The 22,580-nt window shown below is 36.2% G+C and overlaps 2 protein-coding genes across 2 annotated transcripts in view; both read right to left on the bottom strand.

Moving 5' to 3' along the window:
• Nucleotides 1-1,191: 1,191 nt before the first annotated feature.
• On the bottom strand, nucleotides 1,192-8,426 carry LOC132562874 (chitotriosidase-1-like). The gene is made up of 13 exons (XM_060227647.1): nucleotides 8,184-8,426; nucleotides 7,656-7,780; nucleotides 6,637-6,685; nucleotides 6,234-6,353; nucleotides 5,715-5,943; nucleotides 5,192-5,362; nucleotides 4,080-4,336; nucleotides 3,851-3,975; nucleotides 3,475-3,598; nucleotides 3,055-3,244; nucleotides 2,465-2,571; nucleotides 1,820-2,009; nucleotides 1,192-1,316 (listed from the first exon to the last, which is right to left on the bottom strand). Exons 1-13 carry the CDS (start codon nucleotides 8,424-8,426, stop codon nucleotides 1,192-1,194), a joined length of 2,055 nt encoding a protein of 684 aa, XP_060083630.1.
• Nucleotides 8,427-14,706: 6,280 nt separating this feature from the next.
• Nucleotides 14,707-22,580, bottom strand: part of LOC132562873 (uncharacterized) — a 48,002-nt gene continuing 40,128 nt past the window's right edge. Inside the window, exons 40-51 of the mRNA XM_060227646.1 lie at nucleotides 22,058-22,267; nucleotides 21,693-21,884; nucleotides 21,024-21,197; nucleotides 20,559-20,831; nucleotides 19,938-20,165; nucleotides 19,512-19,703; nucleotides 18,979-19,152; nucleotides 18,327-18,587; nucleotides 16,488-18,019; nucleotides 16,173-16,247; nucleotides 15,218-15,290; nucleotides 14,707-14,789 (exon numbers count right to left, since the gene is read on the bottom strand). Of these exons, the coding sequence (XP_060083629.1) occupies nucleotides 14,707-14,789; nucleotides 15,218-15,290; nucleotides 16,173-16,247; nucleotides 16,488-18,019; nucleotides 18,327-18,587; nucleotides 18,979-19,152; nucleotides 19,512-19,703; nucleotides 19,938-20,165; nucleotides 20,559-20,831; nucleotides 21,024-21,197; nucleotides 21,693-21,884; nucleotides 22,058-22,267 (3,467 nt within the window). The remainder of the gene's footprint in view (nucleotides 14,790-15,217; nucleotides 15,291-16,172; nucleotides 16,248-16,487; nucleotides 18,020-18,326; nucleotides 18,588-18,978; nucleotides 19,153-19,511; nucleotides 19,704-19,937; nucleotides 20,166-20,558; nucleotides 20,832-21,023; nucleotides 21,198-21,692; nucleotides 21,885-22,057; nucleotides 22,268-22,580) is intronic.

Genomic DNA, 22,580 nt, shown 5'->3' with positions numbered 1-22,580 from the left:
TCAAACTAGTCTTCTCTTTTATCCACAAGGTGTCGCACATAAAATCTGCAATTTTGCCATGAAAGGTTCCAGGAGTGTAGAGAGTGTTTGTCAGCGTAACCAATTAAGTATCGAGGATGAGATAGTTTAGGCAAATAATGTTAGATGTTTAAAGATTTTCTGCCAATGATTTCAGATTTGAAGGGAATCTCTGCCAATAATTAAGATTATACTAAGGTGTTGAGCTAGTCTGTGCCAATAATGGTAGATGTGACGAGACTTCCTACCAACAAAGTCTGTGCTAACCATGTTAGATATTAAGTCTCTGCCAAAAATACCACATATTGAGTCTCTGCCAGAAATGTTAGGTGTTGATAGAATTTCTGTCAACGATGGTCGATGTTGCGAGGGTCTCTGTCGGATGAATATTGTAATCAATAGAAAGAGAAGAGTTCGTCCTGTATTTTCCAGACAGTGCCTCTGAAAGAAAAAAGAGAATAGAATATAACTTAAACATATATGACGTTGATTTTAAATAACATCGGATGCACTTTTATACCGTAATATTATAACCGAGCCAGAAAGAAATGTACTTCCTTGCGTTGCTTTCGAAGAACTTGTTTTACCTGCACCTGTATACATGTTCACACATCTTACTGACATAATATTTTATTAACTCCACAAGGATTGCGAAACAAGTTATTTCAGCTTTTACTCATCACTCTTGTGGACTCGGACGTAATCGCATAAGGGTCTTACTGTGGGAGGAAATCTAAGTACACTGAGAAAAGCCTAAGGTGGACGGGTAGTTGACTTCCTAACTTTACGACTCCGTTCGGGGAATCGAACTCGGTTAAGTGAAAGGCAAGTGCGTTACCACTGCCCAACACGACCACGTCAATGGGATACATTTACCACTTACTTAATGTGAAGTTATAAATTTAACATAGCACCTCATTATATCACGACCTTATAATGTTGATGATCTTAATATCTCCTGATGCCTTATGATGATAACAGATGATTCATTCTCGTTCTTCAGCAATAAATATTTGCTTTGAAATCCATAATAAAACACAATAACTAAAACCTGTAAGGTTACATATTGAGATCAAATGAACAATTGACAGGTAATCAATACCTTATATGCTTTATTACATTGAACGTAGATTATAGTAATGAGATTCTCCTTACTGACACTTAGATGTCAGTTTATTTTATTTCTCTCCCCTCTTCCTCCTCTTTCTTCTCCTCAGTTCTTTTCGTGGTAGTCAAACTGTAAGTTTCCTTCTGTGTTGGCAATGTAGATTTTGCTTGTGGATAGGATACTGCATTACCTGAAAGAATGATAATAATGCCAAGATATTATTTTCAGATTTCTGAAGAATAGACACACTTTTATTCAGATGATAATTATGATGTTTATACAAGCAATCTTATTACAATCTTGGAATTCAATTTGATGTGTACTAGTGTTGGTTTTGGTCCCGAGTGACAAATAGGAGTTCGACCAGCAACATCTGATGTTGCGTTAATAATTCCATAATAATTTGAATTTTCATCCAAAATATGTTTCAAAAGAAACGCGCCAGTCTAATTAATAATCATGACATAAAGACATGAACTGAAATCAAAACTGACAAAAATTGAGTAATAACATTTGTTACAATAGGTTGTTAGAGGCAGTTACTCTTAAAAAGATATATATATATATATATTATCATATATTTCATGATTTTTATCTGAGAGATAACAAGGATAACTCATTCCGCATCATCTGCATTTGGTAATTACTATCCTATTTAATCATGTTATACGTTCTTTGGTTAATGTTTGATACCTGTAGTTGATCTCGCACTGGGCGGTGCTATGGTCGGGATTTCCTTTGTCACTACGATGGACGAATTCAACAATGTACGCAACACAGACATCAACGGGTTTACGCCTAGTCCACAGACGTTGTTAAAGTCGTCCAAATCCATCGCCCATACTATGGAACCTCCAAGCCCGCGAGTAAGGATGTAATTTGCCTGGGTATATATACAAAACAGTGTAAGATGTTAATAATTTGTTTTCGTTGGGCTACCAAGTATTGTGAAAAATGTTTTTTCAACGGTTTGTCGCCTCCAAGGTTTCACGACTTAAGCCCTTGGTATTTCCTAAGTCCTAAAAGGTTGAAACAGTTGTATGATACATTTGAAATTATTGTTTGGCTCCAATCCTTTAATGCTTAATTCTGTATTGAAAAGTGCTATTTTCTAGCATGATGAATAATGCATATTTATATGTCGGTGTCTATGTAAATTGTTCATGCTTATAAAAATAATCAACGATTGTTTTAATTATAATGCCATCAGACCTTTACTATAAAACTACCGCTGTTACAACATCACTTGAAGAGTAATGTCATCACTAGTGGTGATATTAGATTTCTTAAATCAGTGATATACGTTTTTATGAAATTTATAGATTCCGTTATGACTACCTTGACGATGAAACTCTCGACGTCATCATATCCAACCCACTGGTCACCACTGTAGGCGTATGGAACTTTGTGTTCTTCGTTCCATACTCTCGTCCACCCTTTATTTACTATTCTATCACATATCTATAACAACAACAAAAGACCGTCATGAAAATATAATCATCATCCAAAATTAGATTTAATAACACTAGGGAAATATGTACACGGAGACTCCTGAAAAAGTACAATTAGAATAAGGCCAGATGTTCCGGAAGAGTACGCGTCGTCTGCTTTATCGACGACACCTGTCATGTAAATGTTGGTCAATCCAAGTAAGTAATGCCAAGTTCTCAAATGAGAACAACGGAGCTAACTGGATATTAACGAGCATCAAAGAAATAGGACATTTTTCAATGAGATCATTTATTGACCGTAATATAAGCCCCCATAATTTTTATTTTCATTCTGCATCATTTGAAACCCTGTGCTATTAGTTTCGTCGCCAGTTGACGATTCTTGCACGAAAATCTTAATATTAAGAAATTGATCCTGAACAGAATTAATTCTGGAAATATCTAAATGGATGACAAAAAATCTGTTATAGAGAACACCGACCTCGTAATATCCCAAATATCCCACTTCGCCGGTGTATTCGCCCGGTGTTCCACCTCCAGTTATTGCAGCGCCTAGTTCTACATTTGTTGGAGACGCCAGAGTAAACGACCGTCCGTACAACGCCAATCCCATAACCAGTTTGTGTGGTGGAGCACCACGAGATATCCAGTACTGTACGGCAGCATTCTGAAATTTACTTCCGGAAGTTAAATCATCACATATTGTCAATGCCCTTAACGTGGAATAGAGACCGTCTCAAGTAAACCAACAGAAAGAAAACACAGCAGCTTGATGTTTACTTAATTAGAACAAAAGAAACAGCTCAGCAATTAACCAACTGTCATAGAAATAGATTGAAACACACGAGGAGTAAGTAATTTGTACGTACAAAAACAATGATAAACTATAGTGGTCACCTGGTTTAGTAATTTCTGGTCAGCTGTTTCATCCTGTCTGGCATACAGTGGACTATTGTGTCCGGTTGTATTATCCCATACGCCATGGAAATCATATGACATCAAGTTCATAAAGTCGACATGCCTGTAATAACACAATAACGTTTTCAGACAAAGAACCTATCAATAATTGCTTGAACATATTCAAGTCACTATCAACGAAGAGATTATAAATTACAAAGAGAGTCTTGCATTGATGTCAATTTATACATATGATATAAACATTATACTCTTTTGTTTATTCCAATAATAAATCCGATGTTTTGTGAAATTGTGCTGTTATAACTTCACAAAGGAAAGCTTGGATTATGATTCTTTTGTTGGTTGATACACTTACTGTGATATAATGTCAATTTCGTAAGCAGCGTCAATAATTTCCTTCGATGCCGATACCGCAATTGCTAATTCTAATGGAGGTCGTTTAGTAGATATGCCTTCAAGGTCAAATTCACGACGTAAAATCTGAAAATAAGATAAAGTTGCGATAACACATTTCTTTTTTGTTCTCGTAGTATTTTCAATGAATTTATTATGGTGATTTTAGTTGATAAGGAATAATATCTAACCTCCATAAGCCGTGTAAATCGTAATTTATCGCCAGGGTCACTGGTGTCGTAAGCAGGATACTCCCAGTCAAGGTCAAGGCCGTCAAACCCGTGTCGTCGCAGAAACAGTATTGCATTAGCGGTAAATGTTTCTATATTCTGATCTGATGAAGCCATATCAGAAAATCTCTGCACGCCATGTGTAAAGCCGCCTACTGCTAACATCAACTTTAGATTTGTGTTAGTCCCTTTCCAGTTCATTACTCTCTGGTACAATGCTGCGGATGCAATAAACACAAAACTAATGTATTTAAATAGCTAATACTGTCATCATTTAAGCGAACTACCTAGCCGCCATCTTATATAGCCCCAATGGCAATAACAGGGTTTTTGGTGATGAGCATTATGATCATGATTATTCGAAAGTGAACTTTCCCTTTCTTTGTACTTACGTATACCGTCTTGATTGTCCATATTGGGCGTTTGGAAATATCATACCGTAATATATAAAAGATAAAAAGCACGTCCTTCGGTGTGAAGCAGACGTTCTTAGGAATCCCCCTTTAATCGCCCTGTGATTTTCAGCGGGGCACATAGCTATTTTCATTGTATTTGAGCGGGGGTCCATGTTTGTTTATTCTTTGACTTACGCAAACATATTCCATTCAAAACTGGTGATATTCTATACTTATCTGCTTCTTAAAAATCGGAGACAATACCGACATATAAACACTGAGAAAATGCCAGGAGAATAAGACATGATGTTCCGGAATAGTAAGCGTATTCTGTTTCATCGACGACACCCGCAGTTTGTATCTTAGTAAATGCTCTATCTTAGAAATGTCACTTTCTCAAAGGAAAACAGGGTTAGTAATGCTCCCCAACAAAAACAAGGTAAACATCAAAGGAACCAATAGACATGAAACAAGTCCAACTTCGTATCCCGAAATATAATCTTCGCAATGAGATAGTTATGACAACAATGATATGTATATCGACTTACGCAATTATTAAGTTATTTCAAAATTGATTTAGTATCTCACGGTATCACATCTCGAAAAAAGGCAAATCTTAAAAACAAGAATTGATATTATTTACATACACATGTATTATGTATGATATTGATAATATACCTAAGTCATTCCACTCAACTGTGGCTATGGTGTTTCCGTCCAGCTGAGCAAATGCATACACGATGTGTGTACAAAGGAAGGGGTCGAGGTTTTCAGCTGTAAAAGTCATGGGACTTGCTCGGTACTGGGCCCAATTTGTGAAATAGCATACTCTTTTGATCGCTGATGTCCCTGTAATATAATTTAAACACCGTTACATTAAAACAATGTAAACTTTAACTTAATTCTATCGTTTTAATTGTGTTTTGTTTTTTCGTTAAATCGTAATTTCATCCTTGAATGTGAGGGAGACATCGCTGAAGATATTCGTTTCGGTAAAAAATGACAATTCCAGCCCTACCTGTTTCCCGTGTATGTGTATGACAAAGAAGAGAGACGGAAATATCGGTGTTCCTGAATATTTCTTTCTGTTTAGGATATATCTCGTTATCATACTGTTGTGTTATGTCTGAGTTCACATTGAGATCCTACCTTTCTGACAAGTGAAACAATTGATCAGTAAAGATAACAATTTATGCCTTACCCGGAGGGAGGTCAGAGGTTACTCGAGTGGTCAGTCCAGGAGTTGTAATACTGTCTGTAACGGTGGGTAGTGGAGCATCCGTGATCGGTCCGACAGTTTGACGTTCGAGCTTTTCCCTTAAGATAGACATGAGTGGGTTAACCCCCTGACCGCATACGTTAGTGAAATCGTCTAAGTCCATACTCCACACCATAGACCCCGCCAGTCGCATTTCCCGTATGAAATTAGCCTGAACATTCAGTAAAATAAAGAGAAAAATTTTGACCATTAGAATCACTGACAAGTTCTAGAAAGACGAAACAACTGAATGATGCTATTGATTCATTGTTTGGCTTTACTTTATTCTAACTTGAAATATGTAATAAAATGTGTCTTTTACACACTCTTTGTATCGTATATAGCTGCAGCTTATTGGGAATTTTAAAAACAAGAAACCAGTGCAGATATCTGTTTACTTTCTTAATTTGCATTTGACGAGAAACATCTAATTTGTTGTATAATTTGTAAAGTAAAAATTACCTTGGAAGCAAAACTTTGGATGTCATCGTATCCGACCCACTGGTTTCCGTGATAGGCGTACGGAACCTGGTGTTCCTCGTTCCAAACTCTTGTCCATCCTTTCTTGATATTTTCGCAAACCTGAAGTGAAGTCAATATTAATGTGTATTTATTATTTTGTGTATTTATTATTTAATAATTGATGCATAATCCTCAAAATTGCAATCGGTAGAATAATATATATTCACATATAGTTATAGTAAGTATAGTAAGATAAATTAAGTTATTGTCTTACATTTGAATCCTTCTAAATTTCGTCTACGTATTGGCGTGCTAATTTTTCAACATTTAGTTTGCAAATCTTTAAAATAAAACAGAGTAGTATGAAGATATTTGTGAAATACTGGTTTTGATTTGTTGTTACTCTGAAAATCGGACTTTTGTAAGGACGTGTAACATCTTCGTAAAGAACGCTGTGAGATAAGTTCATTATAAACAAAAACAAAATATAAAAAAATATAAAATTGAATATCAAGTATAGAAAGCAGGGATAGGATATGAAGAAAATCCATAAAAATCCGAAACCTCGAAATATCCTAGGAAGCCTGCCTCTTGTGTGTATATGCCTTGTGCGCCGTCTCCTGTTGTAGGGGCTCCTAGTCCTACGTCCTTAGTGTTGGCTAGTGTAAATGACCTGCCATACAAAGCTATACCCATCACCAGTTTGTGTCGTGGAGCGCCAAGTGACAACCAGTAGTGTACGGCTGCCTCCTGGAAACCAAACCATATCCAAACTAACACTGTTAGTACTATATCATTGGGCTATATACATATCAACAAAGCCGTTAAATTTGAGGCCATGATAAGAACGAAGAAAATTCTTCGGAGAAAAAGAAGGAAAACCCTTTTTAAAGACCTTTCTTATTTATTACTGAAATAAACTCAGAATTTATTGATTTCCTGGTGATGATCAGATATATATTTCAATCGTTTGACTGAGTTTACCGATAGTGATACGATGTTGATGGGGAAATTAACAATTGCTTATAACCTATAAATACTGATTACTAACCTGATTTAAAAACAGTTGGTGCCCTTGTTAATCTTTTCTAGCGTGTAAAGGGCTGTTATGACCAGTGATGCCATCCCACGAACCATGAAAATCGTATGACATCAAATTGATGAAGTCCAGATTTCTAGGTATAAGTATTTTACAGTGTAACAGGATGACGATCATAATGATATCACACGAGTTTTTGTATGGCATCAACAAAATAAAAAAAAAAATTAAGATGACATGAAGATGTTCCCAAACAGGGGAATGGAAGCTATATCATGCCACGTACACACGTTTATATTTATCATATAAGTATCGTTTTTCAAGCCTTACTGAAAAATACCAAAAATATCAAAATGCATTAAAAGTGTAAAATGTAAACTCACTTTGATATAATGTCGACTTCATAACCATCATCAATGATGACTCTGACCGCAGATACCGCCGCAGAAAGCAGCAATGTCTCTCGTCTTGTTAATACACCCGCTTCGTCAAATCTCTGTCGTAGAATCTATCAAAACATGGTTACCTTTGCAGTAGCTAATTATGGTTTTGTTTTGTTAGAAATGACCAAAATTTGACATTGGTAATATGTATTTGAATTAATTAAGGGTAATATAACATGTGTTTTCTAAACGAAAATTAAAAGCTGTTTAGGGTACCCATATTCAAAGGAAACTGTTACAGAAAGAATAGCGTCTTTTTGTAGCTAATAAAAGCTTATACAGGTCTTGTAATGTTTTCATAAAAGCAAGAAAAATTGAATTAAAAAACAATTGTATTTATGGAATTGATCATTTATAAATGAATAATCCGGGTAATTGTACAATAAAATTTCAATAAGATGGAGCCTTCTCTGATTGTTTTTTATCAAGATATACAACCTTATCTTTGACATACGTCTGGTACCGTACCTGAATAAGTCTCGTGAACCGGAACTTGTCACCTTTACTACTTTTGCCGTAGGCAGGGAACTCCCAATCGAGATCGAGACCGTCAAATTTGTACTTTCTCAAGATACCGACAACATTTGTGGCGAATTCCTCAATATTCTGATCGGATGAAACCATTGCCGAAAATCTTTCCACCCCATGGCTCCATCCTCCAACCGCTAGCATGACTTTCAAACGGGGGTTTACCGTTTTCATATCTACCATTCTACCGTAGAGAGCTGTAAACATATAACTATGTCACAATCGATACACGGGATCATGAATAAATTTCGTATACGATTTTGTGTAGTGAGTCTTAGAAGTTCGTATTTACATTGAAGCTTCCGGACGAGTTTGATAAAATCCCAGGCGAAATGAAAACGTTTACATATTTTTAAACACATTTCTCAGAAAAGTTATATTTAATAAGATTTTGTTGCACAATTATCAATTCATGATGTAACGTCATTGTCAACAACACAATCCGATTTCTGACTGGTGCAACCAATAAAAAACGCTCCAAGGTATATCAAACTAGTAACATATGCAAATATAATGCATGTGTGAATTCACTGGATAACAAATAACTTAGCTATTATATTGATACATACTGTTCCATACACAATGTTTTACATTTAACAACAACAGGCATCTGTTAATGAGAGCATGCATTTGAGTTACGTTTTATATAGAATGGTAATTCAGTATATTATAGATAACAGGGCCCATATACACCTTTCTCCAGAAACCTTGACATTTTTTTTTTATAAACTCAGGGAAAATTGAAACTGTTCCATTTCCTTGAAAATAATGAATTTGTCAGAAAGAATTGAAATTACTATATATACTATAAAAACACAATGAACAAAGCAAATAAACAAACTCGCATAAAAAACGTACAAACGTCATTCCACTCGACCGTGGTCAAATTGTTTCCGTCCAGATGTGCAAATGCATAGATGATGTGTGTACAAAGGAAGGGGTCGAGGTTTTCTACAGTAAAATTCATAGGGCTGTCTCTATACTGGGCCCAGTTGGTGAAATAACACACCCTCTTAAACTCTGACATCCCTGTAACAATAGCAAAAAATAAATTCTAAAACCTGCAAAAAATCATTATGTTTTAAAAATATTGTAAAAATACTAAATTTGGTGCAATAAAAAATTTACATCAAAATCTAACTGTGGGTTTTAAACGGAAAAAGGTTGAATACAAATTCTGAAATCTTACATTTAATTTCCGATATTTTCACGGAGTAGAAGGAGTTTGGTTTGTATGAATATAGAGTATTAAGTCTCTCAAACACAGATATGTCAATTTTGATGCCAAATACATGTCTTAAATATGTTGATTTTTCATTTTATAAAGTCCAAATTTCTTCAACATGAAAATGCTGTAAAATCATCCATTTACCTGCAATTAATTACAATTTATATATATTTGAAATAGAGAATATGTGATGTAGCTTTATGAAAGTAGAACACTTTTGACGAATGGTTTCGACAAGAAGTTCAAAAAGATTTCAGATCAAAATAAGTCCAAACCTGGATGGAATGGGACAAGAACTACATATAATTAACATATGCTATAGTTTTATGGTTTGTATAGATACGCAGGAAAGCAGCATTTGCTCATGGTTTACTAGTTATCAACCATTAATGGTTCGCTTTGGTATCACGTAAGGCAGTAATCAATCTCAGTTTATACTATTACATACACAAACTGTACGATATAAAGAATCTACCAATCCATGAAGTTTGGAGAAAGGCTATTGATAATTAAATTACGGATCGCCTCTCTTGTGTGTTTTATTGTGCAATAGTATTAACAGATATTAACGTGATATATACATTTTATGTGGATATACAGAAATCACAATAAAGTAGATACAACTAATGATATTATCTGTGCAGAAGATTAGTTTTGAAATGTAAAGGTGATTTAGAATACATATGTATCTGTCTGTCTGTACAAACGTTCTTAAATTTATGTTTATTTTAGAAACTTTGACATACCTAAGATATTTGAGGCCACCAAAGAAAACATGTCGACTAACACCAGTAAAATCACTGGATACTTCATCTGAAAACACAAATAATTTTGTTTAATATGATGGATAATTTGGTCGAGAACTGGTTGCTTCTCCTTTCGACACAGTAAGGAATAGGACAAAAAACAAATCTACACGACTAATCAACTGAAATAAGAGTACATAGCCAGTGTCTTACAAAATAGGCTGAATTTGACTATCGAACCTTTTACAGTTTAAGTGAAATTGTGTTTACCTTACAATGCCGCTACATTGATTTAGGCATGATGATGTAAGCCCAACTAATTGATACGCAGGCAAACATACTCCCAAAACAGAATTTGCTTAACACAGTATAAAAAATCGTTTATTTTAACTGTCATCTATATTTCAGATTTAGTATGTCAGTAACATAGAAAATGTTTTCAGTGAATTAATGGTGTTTACATCAAAATTATATTTGCCGACAGTGGAGCGCCAGTACCAGGATAATAAGTGATCTTTGAACTGGGACACCAATAATTCAGGACTTGATATTGCTCTTACATATTTGAAAACCGAACGAAAAAACAACATTCAAACTTATCCAAACCAATTAATGTGTATCTCTCGAGCTTACACTAGAACAATACAACATGATACATAAGTTCAGTAAGGTAAAAACTGTAGGTTACATACGTTACCTTTGTCCAGGTATTGAGTGTACTCTCTGTTTTCTTACCTCCTAGCTCCAGTGTAGATATAACACCATATACACAGTAGATGGCGGGTGTGGACAGGTACGCCACTGTCGGTCCAACAGTTATGTAATAACTGGTTGGGGTATGAAACTTACAAAGGAAGGAGCAATAATTATCTTGAGTCAAATTTTTTTTGCTTTGTGTCAAGTGTCAAGTAAAATCGCTTTCCCCTAATATTGGTAATCAAAATCTTACATGTTTTTAATCTAAGGCTCTTGTAAAATGTATATCAAGTTTTTTTTTGAGAAATTCATATTCAAATTCGTTATGTTTCCATGATCTTTCGCTTTGTCATTTTCTATCTGAAATATTATCAAATTCAAAATGTCAAAACCTAAAAGATATTTAAAAAGAAGAAATAGATGTAATTCCCACCATATCTCAGATTGTTTTCGTTACCTGATGATCTGTACACATTAATCTAGATCGTTAACCAGACGAGACTATGTCCACGGTAACTTGAAGTTCACAACAATCAGTCCGCACAATATCGGAGGCCTTAGGCAGGTCGTGATCAAGGAAAGGTCAGTTCAGGAAAATTTTAGACCTACTATGTGAGTTTATGTGTTTTCGCTGAGTTTATTTGTGACATGTTGTTTTGGTTGTATTTACGTTACAAACACAACAATGACAAAATGTTCAGAACTTTCTACCCTTAAATTGATACAGGTAAAGGTATACTATTCAGGTGTTGTCGTCAGATTAATATATCACATAATATTCCTGAATTCGGACTTGTCATACGTTTGTAGATGTCACTAGTGTGATATAGTGTTAAAAAGACTGTGGTGTCATATTATGGACAATGACGTTGCTTCATGAATTTAAAATAACACAGTAAAAAGGCTACCTCCATTTCATTTTGCCCTCCACATCTTGACTTCATAATCTGTCAAATTGTAACTATTCTTTGATAAAAAATGTCATACTTTTTTACATTACAGAAGTTGTTCTGATGCTCGTCTGGTAGTTTCAAATTTCGCTCATACAGGTTCGCAAAAATCATAAAATTTCATAGAGAATGAAAACAATATACATTACATCATCAAGCTAATGTAACTATCATAGCCGTCGGGGAATGTCTTTTCTTGTACTCCTGTTTTTGTAGAGTTGATTAAGCCAATATTACATCGAATTCACCTAATATTACGTACTAACATCATAGTTTATTGGATTTTTATGTGCTTCATCGTGTGACAGTTGATTTTAGATATATTATCATATTTATAGAGTCGATTACTGGCAGCCAATATGAAGCTTTCGGGTTACTTTTCTATCTCGGCGTTCTCTATATCATGTGTTCGCAAATATGTCTGAAGAGGTAAGTTCGCGAATTCAAGTATTTTCGAAATCTAAGTGATTTACGGTATATTTAAAACAAATTTGTAGTGTTTTCAAAATAATTTGAAAATATTTATCATAATATTCAATGTGTTTAAAAATGTTAAGATGGCTGAATGATATCAAATATGCCATAATCACACGCGATATTGACGCGATGTCGTGATAAAGACCAATAATGACAGTTTTTTTTAAACATGGAGCTTCAATCTCCCTGCAATTATTTCTTTTGTTTATGATGTTATGATTCAGGGATCTACTCTGATAAATTGTTGTTTTGTTGTTATGATTCAGGGATCTACTCTGATAAATTGTTGTTGTGTTGTTATGATTCAGGGATCTAGTCTGATAAATTGTTATTGTGTTGTTATGATTCAGGGATCTACTCTGATAAATTGTTATTGTGTTGTTATGATTCAGGGATCTATTCTGATAAATTGTTGTTTTGTTGTTATGATTCAGGGATCTACTCTGATAAATTGTTATTGTGTTGTTATGATTCAGGGATCTACTCTGATAAATTGTTATTGTGTTGTTATGATTCAGGGATCTACTCTGATAAATTGTTGTTGTGTTGTTATGATTCAGGGATCTACTCTGATAAATTGTTGTTTTGTTGTTATGATTCAGGGATCTACTCTGATAAATTGTTGTTTTGTTGTTATGATTCAGGGATCTACTCTGATAAATTGTTATTTTGTTGTTATGATTCAGGAATCTACTCTGATAAATTGTTGTTGTGTTGTTATGATTCAGGGATCTAGTCTGATAAACTGTTGTGTTGTGGACTGCCTGTATAAGCCCGGTACATTCTTGTGAGTGGTCCACGACTGCCCGTATACGCCCGCTACATTCTTATGTGGGGACTTGGACTGCCTGAATAAGCCCTGAGTAGCTTTGGATGTCTATATTATACTTGTTTTATTTGATTGCTAGTCTCAAGTCCCATACTTTCTTGGATATTTATGTAAGACAGGTTCTTGAGTTGGCCTGTTAGATAATGTCTGATATGTGTGGAATTTGTTCTGCTATTTACATTAGCTTAGTGTTTGTTGTCAATATAACGTAACCAAGAACTACTGTTAGGTAATACAGGCGAGTTGCTGATTTAGACTGACAAAGTAAACTCGGTGATACTTTCTGTTGATATAAAATGGTGCTAGCTATTTGACATCTTACCAATAAATTTTACAGCACTTTACAGGCAAGCTGTATTTACGTCTACATAAACCTATGACAAGTAGTATTTCGAGTAATTGAGACAAACTTCAGCGTAGAATGAAGTTAATGTTTTGTAAATATTATTTATCAAATTCTATTCAAGTTTTACTTGTAACACATAACATAATCTTGACAACTGGTTTCACTGGGACACCTGTAAAAATCACTTATACAAACATATGTATGTATTTGCAGATCACTCGTAATGTTTTCTCATTTGCCATTCACAAGCCCTTGTAACAATGACATGTTATTTCATAGTCACAGACCTTACGTACACAAAGTATTCAAAACTTTATGTAGCTAGACTTCATACACAAGGGATAACGTCAACATAATTTAAGACTTTTAAATATTTTGGTCGTTGACAGATGATACATGATTCGCCTTTTTATTCAGTTACGTTGGCCAGCCTTCATTTCTTTACGTTTAGAAAAGTAACAAAATTACATATTTACAGTATATACTTCATTAAGTTACCAGCCATGGTGTACAACATAGAGGACTATCTTAAGTACATATTTGACCGATGTATTTTGTTTTTATACACTCTGTACTTAAGGTGTATGTATGTGTTATTCGGATCACAGATCCTTTTGCATAAACGTTATTTCTTTTGTGTTTTCGACATAGCCATATATATCTAGACTTAATTGTGTTTGGAAGACACAGACACTTATTTTCTTGTATGTTTAAAATGTGTGTGTTTCGCCATGTGTTCATGTCGTAAACTTTTTTTATTGTCGTATCCTTACAGTTTATGTTCGGACATCGTGTCTTGACGCAGTAGTATGCTTTTTACCCTACATAATTTCTTGCCTTTATGACCAGTGAAAATGTTTCTTCTTACAAATTTTCTGATAACAAGTAAAGATTTAATTAAACATATCTTTTTTTACTGATAAAAATATATTAGGTGTACATATAAACAATATACCAATAGAAAATGTCGTTAAATGTGTAAGTAGTATTATATTATCACAGAAATTGGAAAGTTTCCCTTACACGAAAGTATCTCTTACACACGCGTCATAAATTAGAAAAATAAATCAAGTTAATGATTCGTCATTATTACATAATAAACCCTAAAAATTAGCCATACGTAATTCTGCACCTAAGTAAAGTTAATAAAATGGTTGTCGTACTCTTCTCGTATTTGATATCCTTTTGTTCTTATTGACGCCATAGAAAAAGTGTAGCAGCCAAGACGAACAACCACAGAGCAAATACTCCATTTAGTAAGCCAATAGTGGAACCTGAAACATGAAAACATTTAAATGATTTTTAGAATGCATCACAAAGCAATTTGCCATCCATAGTTTCAGTTTTTAAGTCTATAATTTATTTTCCCCTGGATCAACTCATCACCATTTCAAAGATCTATGAAATATTGTCAAATAATAATAGCAATTGTGGTAATGCTATCTAAAAATACAAAACTATTAATTATTATACAATTTATACATTAAATACAGTTTTCCTGACGTATGAATGACACTGTTTTGCAGATACGATACAGATTCAGCACTCATTACGATACTTTTTCTGCCAAAATGTCTCTTCTACTGAATATCCTTCAGTTAGCCAAATTAACTCTATTAACAGTAAATGGCATTGTGGCGGTGACAGACACCTATTGACCAATCTGACCCCAGGAAAAGAAACAAAGAAATGGTATTCCTACCGCTATTATTTCCAAAACTATCAGTATCACATAATCCTGTGGTACAGGTTGATGAAACTAGAGTGTTGCTGGACTTTGTTGATACTGAGTTGACGGTAGAAGATGAAACCTCTGTCGCTGATAATGGCACACCGGAAGATGATGTCACAAGCATAGCGCTTGAGGTTGTTGATGTCTGTGTTGAAGTAGCAGGTTGTGCCTTTGTCGCTGAGCGTGATGAAGATAATCGTGCTGTAGAACCATCAGACAATTCAACTGTTGCCGAACTAGAGACTGCTGCAGGTGTTGTGGAAGTAACCATTGTTGATGAGCTGGAGGGTCTTATCCGTGTTGTAGAACCATAAGACGGCTCAACTGTTGCCGAACTAGAGACTGCTGCAGGTGTTGCGAGAATAACAGTTTGTGACACTGTTGCCGAGCTGTCCGATGTTGTTCGTAATGTAGTTTTATCAGATGACCAAACTGGTGTTGCGCTAATGACTGTTTCATGTGTTGAACTAACAGACGGGACTACTAGTGCTGAGCTGAAGACTGTGTCATGTGTTGTGGGATTGACAGAGGGGGCTGTTGTTGCTGAGCTAGAGGCTGTTATTCGTGCTGTAGAACTATCGGACAGTTCAACTGTTGTCGAACTAGCGACTGCTGCAGGTGATGTGAAAGCAGCAGGTCCTGTCAATGTTGCTGAGCTGGACGATGTTATTCGTGCTGTAGAACTATCTGACAGGTCAAATGTTGTAGAACTAAAGACTGCTGCAGGTGTTGTGGAAGTAGCCATATTTGCTGAGCTGGATGGTGTTATTCGTGCTGTAGAACTATCAGGCAGTTCAACTGTTGGCGAACTAGAGACTGCTGCAGGTGTTGTGGAAGTAGCAGGTTTTGCCACTGATGTTGAGCTGGAGGATGATATTGGTGCTGTAGAACTATCGGACAGTTCAACTGTTTTCGAACTAGAGACTGCTGCAGGTGTTGTGGAAGTAGCTATAGTTGCTGAGCTGGAGGATGTTATACGTGCTATGGAACTACCAGACAGCTCAACTGTTGTCGAACTAGAGGATGCTGCAGGTGTTATGGACGTAGCAGGTTTTGCTACTGATGTTGAGCTTGAGGATGATATTCGTGCTGCAGAACTATCGGACATTTCAACTGTTGTCGAACTAGAGACTGCTGCAGATGTTGCGGAAGTAGCAGGTTGTGACACTGTTGCTAAGCTGGACGATGCTATATGTGCTGTAGAACTATCAGGCAGTTCAACTGTTGGCGAACTAGAGACTGCTGCAGGTGTTGTGGTAGTAGCAGGTTTTGCCACTGATGTTGAGCTGGAGGATGATATTGGTGCTGTAGAACTATCGGACAGTTCAACTGTTTTCGAACTAGAGACTGCTGCAGGTGTTGTGGAAGTAGCAGGTTTTGCCATTGATGTTGAGCTGGAGGATGATATTGGTGCTGTAGAACTATCGGACAGTTCAACTGTTTTCGAACTAGAGACTGCTGCAGGTGTTGTGGAAGTAGCTATAGTTGCTGAGCTGGAGGGTGTTATACGTGCTATGGAACTACCAGACAGCTCAACTGTTGTCGAACTAGAGGATGCTGCAGGTGATATGGACGTAGCAGTTTTTGCTACTGATGTTGAGCTTGAGGATGATATTCGTGCTGCAGAACTATCGGACATTTCAACTGTTGTCGAACTAGAGACCGCTGCAGATGTTGCGGAAGTAGCAGGTTGTGACACTGTTGCTAAGCTGGACGATGCTATATGTGCTGTAGAACTATCGGACAGTTCAACTGTCGCTGAACTAGAGACTGCTGCAGGTGTTGTGAAAGCAGCAGGTTGTGACACTGTTGCTGAGCTGGACGATGTTATATGTGCTGTAGAACTATCGGACAGTTCAACTGTTGTAGAACTAGAGACTGCTGCAGGTGTTGTGGAAGTAGTTATAGTTGCTGAGCTGGAGGGTGCTATACGTGCTATGGAACTACCAGACAGTTCAACTGTTGTCGAACTAGAGACTGCTGCAGGTGTTGTGAAAGTAGCCATTGCTGCTGAGCTGGAGGATGTTATTCCTGCTGTAGAAATATCGGACAGTGCAACTTTTTCGGAACTAGAGTAAGCTGCAGGTGTTGCGAGAATAGCAGTTTGTGATACTGTTGCTGAGCTGTAGGTTGTTGTTCGTAATGTAGTTCTATCAGATGACCAAACTGGTGTTGCGCTAATGACTGCTTCATGTGTTGAACTAACAGACGGGACTACTGGTGCTGAGCTGAAGACTGTCTCAGGTGTTGTGGGATTGGCAGAGGGGGCTGTTGTTGCTGAGCTAGAGGCTGTTATTTGTGCTGTAGACAGTTCAATCTTTGTCCAACTAGAAATTGCTGTAGGTGTTGCGGAAGTAGCAGGTTGTGCCACTGTTGCTGAGCTGGAGGATGATAATTGTACTGTAGAACCATCAGATGGTACAACCGTTGTTGAGCTAGTGACTGCGGTATGTGTTGTGGAACTGGCAGATGGTGTCATTTTTGTTGATCTGGAGACTACTTCAGGCGTTATCGAAGTAAAAGCTAGAGATTCCATGGTTGAGCTTGTAGCTCCTGTCAATGTTGCTGAACTAGTAAATAATGGCATGAATGAGTGAGTTGATATTTCTTGTTTTGTGGCACTAGATGATGTCACAGTTGTTGGGCTAGTAGCTGTTGAAAAAGGAGTAGAGCTTATGGCCGTCGCGGATGATAATGGAAGTGGTTTTGATGACAGAGGAATGGTTGCAGGTGATGTACCTGTAGACATTATCTGTGGAGTTGAATAGTTATCTACAAAGACAAGAAACATTAATCACAAAAGTACAAGATATTTCATGTTATCAATCGAGTGTTCAAGACATGTGAATGGTGCAGTTCGCTACAAATTCATTTAAGATATATACATTATATGAACGAGCAATGGATTTAACTGCTTCATACACGTTCATTTGTTCGTCCTTCTAGCATTTGTCGGTTATGCTAGGGGCCTAGTATATAAATTTTCTTGAAGGTAAGTTATAATTAGTATGAGCAGCAGATATTTTATGTTACTAACTTGTACTTTACAATAAACACATCAACTTACGTAATTGCTTACTGCAATTTGAAAAGATGATATCATGACTAATAATTGTTCCGGATTGTTGACCGTCATGTTGTAATGACGAACTGGCCCGGTCCACTTCTGCAGTAATACTGAGTATTGCTTCTGGGTAGTTACAATTTTTTATGGATTCGTCCCAAAGTAGTCCTTGAGAACAACAATACCGAAAGTCCACACCAGTAGATGAACACTGGTAGTAACAGTTAGGCACACATGGATCAGGAAGGAATTCATATGGCGGACACACATCATGATCTATTTAAAATAAAAAATAATTGAAACGCTGCTGAGCTCAAGGCTTAATTCTGTCGGAATTGGTTGTGTTTACGTCAGATACGTTACATGTAACGACATTACATATCCGGTGTAACATGTACTTCGTAGTTATGTAAATCTTTGACAGGAATGAGAGATAATAAGAACACTTTAACTTGGAATAGATAGAAATACAACGACGGTGCATGTGTTTTAGCACTTAGTAAAATGAAGAGTGAAATTATCTGATTATATCAACTAATATCTTAGTATGTATGTATGTATGTATGTATGTATGTATGTATGTATGTATGTATATATGTATGTATATATGTATGTATAAATGAATACAAACGATGAATAATTCATGAAGATACGTTTTGTTACTTACGACATGCCGGGTCATACTGGATAAGATGTGGAAAGTTACAGTCCTTGATGAAGTCGTCCCAAAGACTTCCAGCAACACAACAGTAGTGGTAGGCCGTACCATGGGCGCAGTTATAATAGCATTGCAGATCACACTCATCAGCGAGAAATTCACCATGGGTACAGGATAATGGCGCTAAAAATAATAAAACTTGTGTGATAAAACTAATGAGTAATTTGCAGCTTTACTGTCCTGTTAAATATTAAGACAACAACAGAAGTTATGTGTTGAAAGTTCCATGAGAAATGGATGAGATAACTACATGTGTACAATTATTTTTAACATTAACTGATTATGTTATACGTATTTCTTCATGTGGGAACTGACAAATAAAGACTAATAATAATACAAACAACGTCATGCGCAGAATATTAATAGATTAGTTCTAATATTCTATTAGAGTACGTGCACGACTATTCTTCACATCAATATAAAATTAATATTTTTTTTTTCGATAAGGCAGTAGCTATTTGCGTTTATAAGATATAACATACCGTCACAGTTAGGGATGCTGTTGGAAGACGTGGTAGTTGCTGGTACTGTCATTTGACAGTTCTGCGTGGTATCATTCCAGGTGTAGCCAGACTGACAGCAGTGCTGTATGTTTTCCCCATTACAGCACTGGTACACACAAGAAGAGTCACACTGGGACGGGAGAACTTGTCCGTCTGGACATACTGCAGGTTCTGTGTACATAAACATACGATAAGTGACATTGAGTTATTGTTGATTACAACCGATGTGGAAAGTATTTATAATTCATATAAGATATGATCATGCTACAAAGTAATTTTGTGGAAAAAGGGATTTATCCATAATGTTCAATATCTGGATATGACCAGAATAGTTCGTAACCGATATTCTTTAACCCACCTATGAAGGAATACGGTTTCGCATTTATCGATAAATTTTTGACATACCACATGTAGTTCTAGCTGAGGTCGGTGATGTAGTGAGCGTGCTCGTTGATAACGTCACTATTTTAGAAGATGCATCTTGTGACGAGGTTATTGGGGTTATTGTATCAGGTCGTGACGAAGAAATAACAGGTTGGTCTGTTGATTTAGTCGCCTCTGTTATTGGTTCACCTGTAGATGAAGTCATCGCTTTTGTATGTATTTCTGATGTCTGTTCTGTTACTTGTACACCTGTCGATAGGAAATGTATCAACCTTAATGTCTTACTACCACATGAGAACTTAATTGCGGGCTTGACGTGTTATCGTTTGAGTCATTTCGTATTTTACATCAATATTACTCCTTTTTTATCAATTGAAATTCTTTGTTACGGTGCTATTACATATAATATCAAAACTTAGAAATGCCGTTTTCAACAAATCAACAAACATTATTAGGCGGTCGTTAAATATCTGCAGTTTTACCGCTCTCTTTAAAAGATTTAAATTGCTTCCATATTCAGAACCAAGACCAAACTGTATCCCTGCAACATATTCGCAATAAGATAATAATAATAATAAACCGCTTCATATGCTACACAAATCTACCCTACTCATATTTTGAAAAAAAAAGTTTATAACTTACTGCAACCTGTGAAGATAATTGGGTGAAAAATAACTGTCCTTGCAAGTTGCCCGCCGTATTGTGATGAAGTAGTGATTTGGTCCGTGACCGTTGTTTGTGATACCACTGTAGAAGGCATTGCTGCTGGATAGTTACAGTTTTTGATGGATTCGTCCCAAAGCTGTCCTGCAGAGCAACAGTACCGGAAATCCACACCCGTGGAGGAACACTGGTAGTAGCATTCAGGTACACATGGATCGGGGAGGAATTCATATGGTGGACAAGTACTATGATCTATAATTATTGGAAAGCATTTTATTACGTTTTGTTACATTCCTTAACGCGCTTTCACGTTCAAGAATCGATACTCGTGTCACTTTCGCACAAAAAGAATATCTATATTGTTTCAGTGACATTCTACTCTTTAAAAAAGCATAACATAAATCTTTGTCAGCAAGAAATTAATTTATGACTCCTAAAACTTACGACATGCCGGGTCGTACTGGATTAGGTGTGGGTAGTTACAGTCCTTGATGAAGTCATCCCATAGGGTTCCGGCACTGCAGCAGTAGTGATAGGCAGTATCATGGGCGCAGTTGTAATAGCACTGTGGATCACACTCGTCAGCGATGAATTTGCCGTGACTGCAGGACGAAGGCGCTGGAAAAAATAAAAATGTACATGTATATCAATTGTCAAGATTGTAATAATAGTGAACTATACTCGTACAAGCCGTAAATACTTAAACAGCCAAACGTTGGATGTTAGCAAATAATCTTATTGCGTTTAAAATTCATGACGTTTCTTGGTCAGTCTTGGCCATTGACATCACTGACATCAACCGCCATTATAGCTTAATATAGATCTATCGTAATTTTACTTTTATAAAATGGTTTCATCCAATAAAAATGTGAATTAGAGTCATGTTATGATAGCTGTAGCCAAACCGATTTGTAGCAAACACATTTTGATGATTCGATTTATCCGAGTTAATAAAGAGGAAAAATATCATTGTTATTTGCATTATCGAAGAAGTCAGCAAAACATCGGCATCGCAAAACTTACTGTTATATCATGATAACAACCTGAACTAGTAAAACATTTGAATAATTGAATAATTTGGAACCAAATAATGAGGTAAATAACAAAAAATACCGTCACAGTTAGGGATGTTGTTGGAGGACGTGGTTGCTGCTGGTACTGTCATTTGACAGCTCTGTATGGTATCATTCCAGGTGTAGCCAGACTGACAGCAGTGGCGTATGTTTCCCCCACTACAGCACTGGTACACACAAGACGCATCACACAGGGAAGGGAGAACTTGACCGTTTGGACATACTGGAGGCTCTGTGTTAACAAACATACCGAACACGAAAATTCACTAAACAGAAATGTCATTATTTTTATGAAGAACTATGCCAATCCAATAGCAAATCACGTATAATGAAAATCTTTGTTTACTATTACTTGATTTCTTTTCTGTTTTCTCTACAATAATTTATGTATTAATGATTCATTACCGCAATTATTCTTAGAGGACGTCGAGTCGGGTTCATTCGTCGTCAACAGTATTGTTGCAGAAACGTTTATGGGTGTAGAGTTTGTAGGCGTGTCCTCACCCGCTGTTGTTGGTCTCATGCTTGAAAACGGGGCAGATGTGGGAAGTATTGTAGTTGGCAAAAGTGTACTTGATCTCGGACTAGACAATGGAACACTTGAAGATGGCATTCCTGTTATTTGCAAACAAGTCAGTGAATAGCACATTTCAATACAAATTTAAAATGAGAAACACTTTAGCCACATAATAATATAAACTTCATATTAAATCCGAGGTAAGCACATATGCATATTTATGCATTGTATGCTAAATGTTAATATGCAAGTGGTACACTCACTAATACTCCACCAGCAGTGTCAATCATATGTTGTCCCAAAGATCGCACAAAAGACACAAAAAGGAATAGTAAATATATATAAGAAGAATTAAACAATTAGTTAAACTGCATCATTCAGCTTTTCTTCCTTCTTGGACTCGTCATTGAT

The sequence above is a fragment of the Ylistrum balloti genome, unplaced genomic scaffold (assembly GCF_031769215.1).
Source record: "Ylistrum balloti isolate Yb309-2 unplaced genomic scaffold, AGI_CSIRO_Ybal_v1 Utg371540, whole genome shotgun sequence".
In the NCBI taxonomy this organism is placed as follows: Eukaryota; Metazoa; Mollusca; class Bivalvia; order Pectinida; family Pectinidae; genus Ylistrum; species Ylistrum balloti.
Note: the sequence above shows the minus strand (reverse complement) of the source record. Positions and strands in the feature narration are given on the sequence as shown.

Bases quoted from the DNA above. Each gene is read 5' to 3' on its own strand.
- LOC132562874 (XM_060227647.1), bottom strand. From the start codon at position 8,426: ATGGTAGATATGAAAACGGTAAACCCCCGTTTGAAAGTCATGCTAGCG. The intron at 7,781-8,183 runs GTACGGTACCAG...ATGTTTTGATAG, and splicing joins GGTTCACGAGACTTATTCAG to ATTCTACGACAGAGATTTGA. The intron at 3,245-3,474 runs GTGACCACTATA...AGTAAATTTCAG, and splicing joins ACCAGAAATTACTAAACCAG to AATGCTGCCGTACAGTACTG.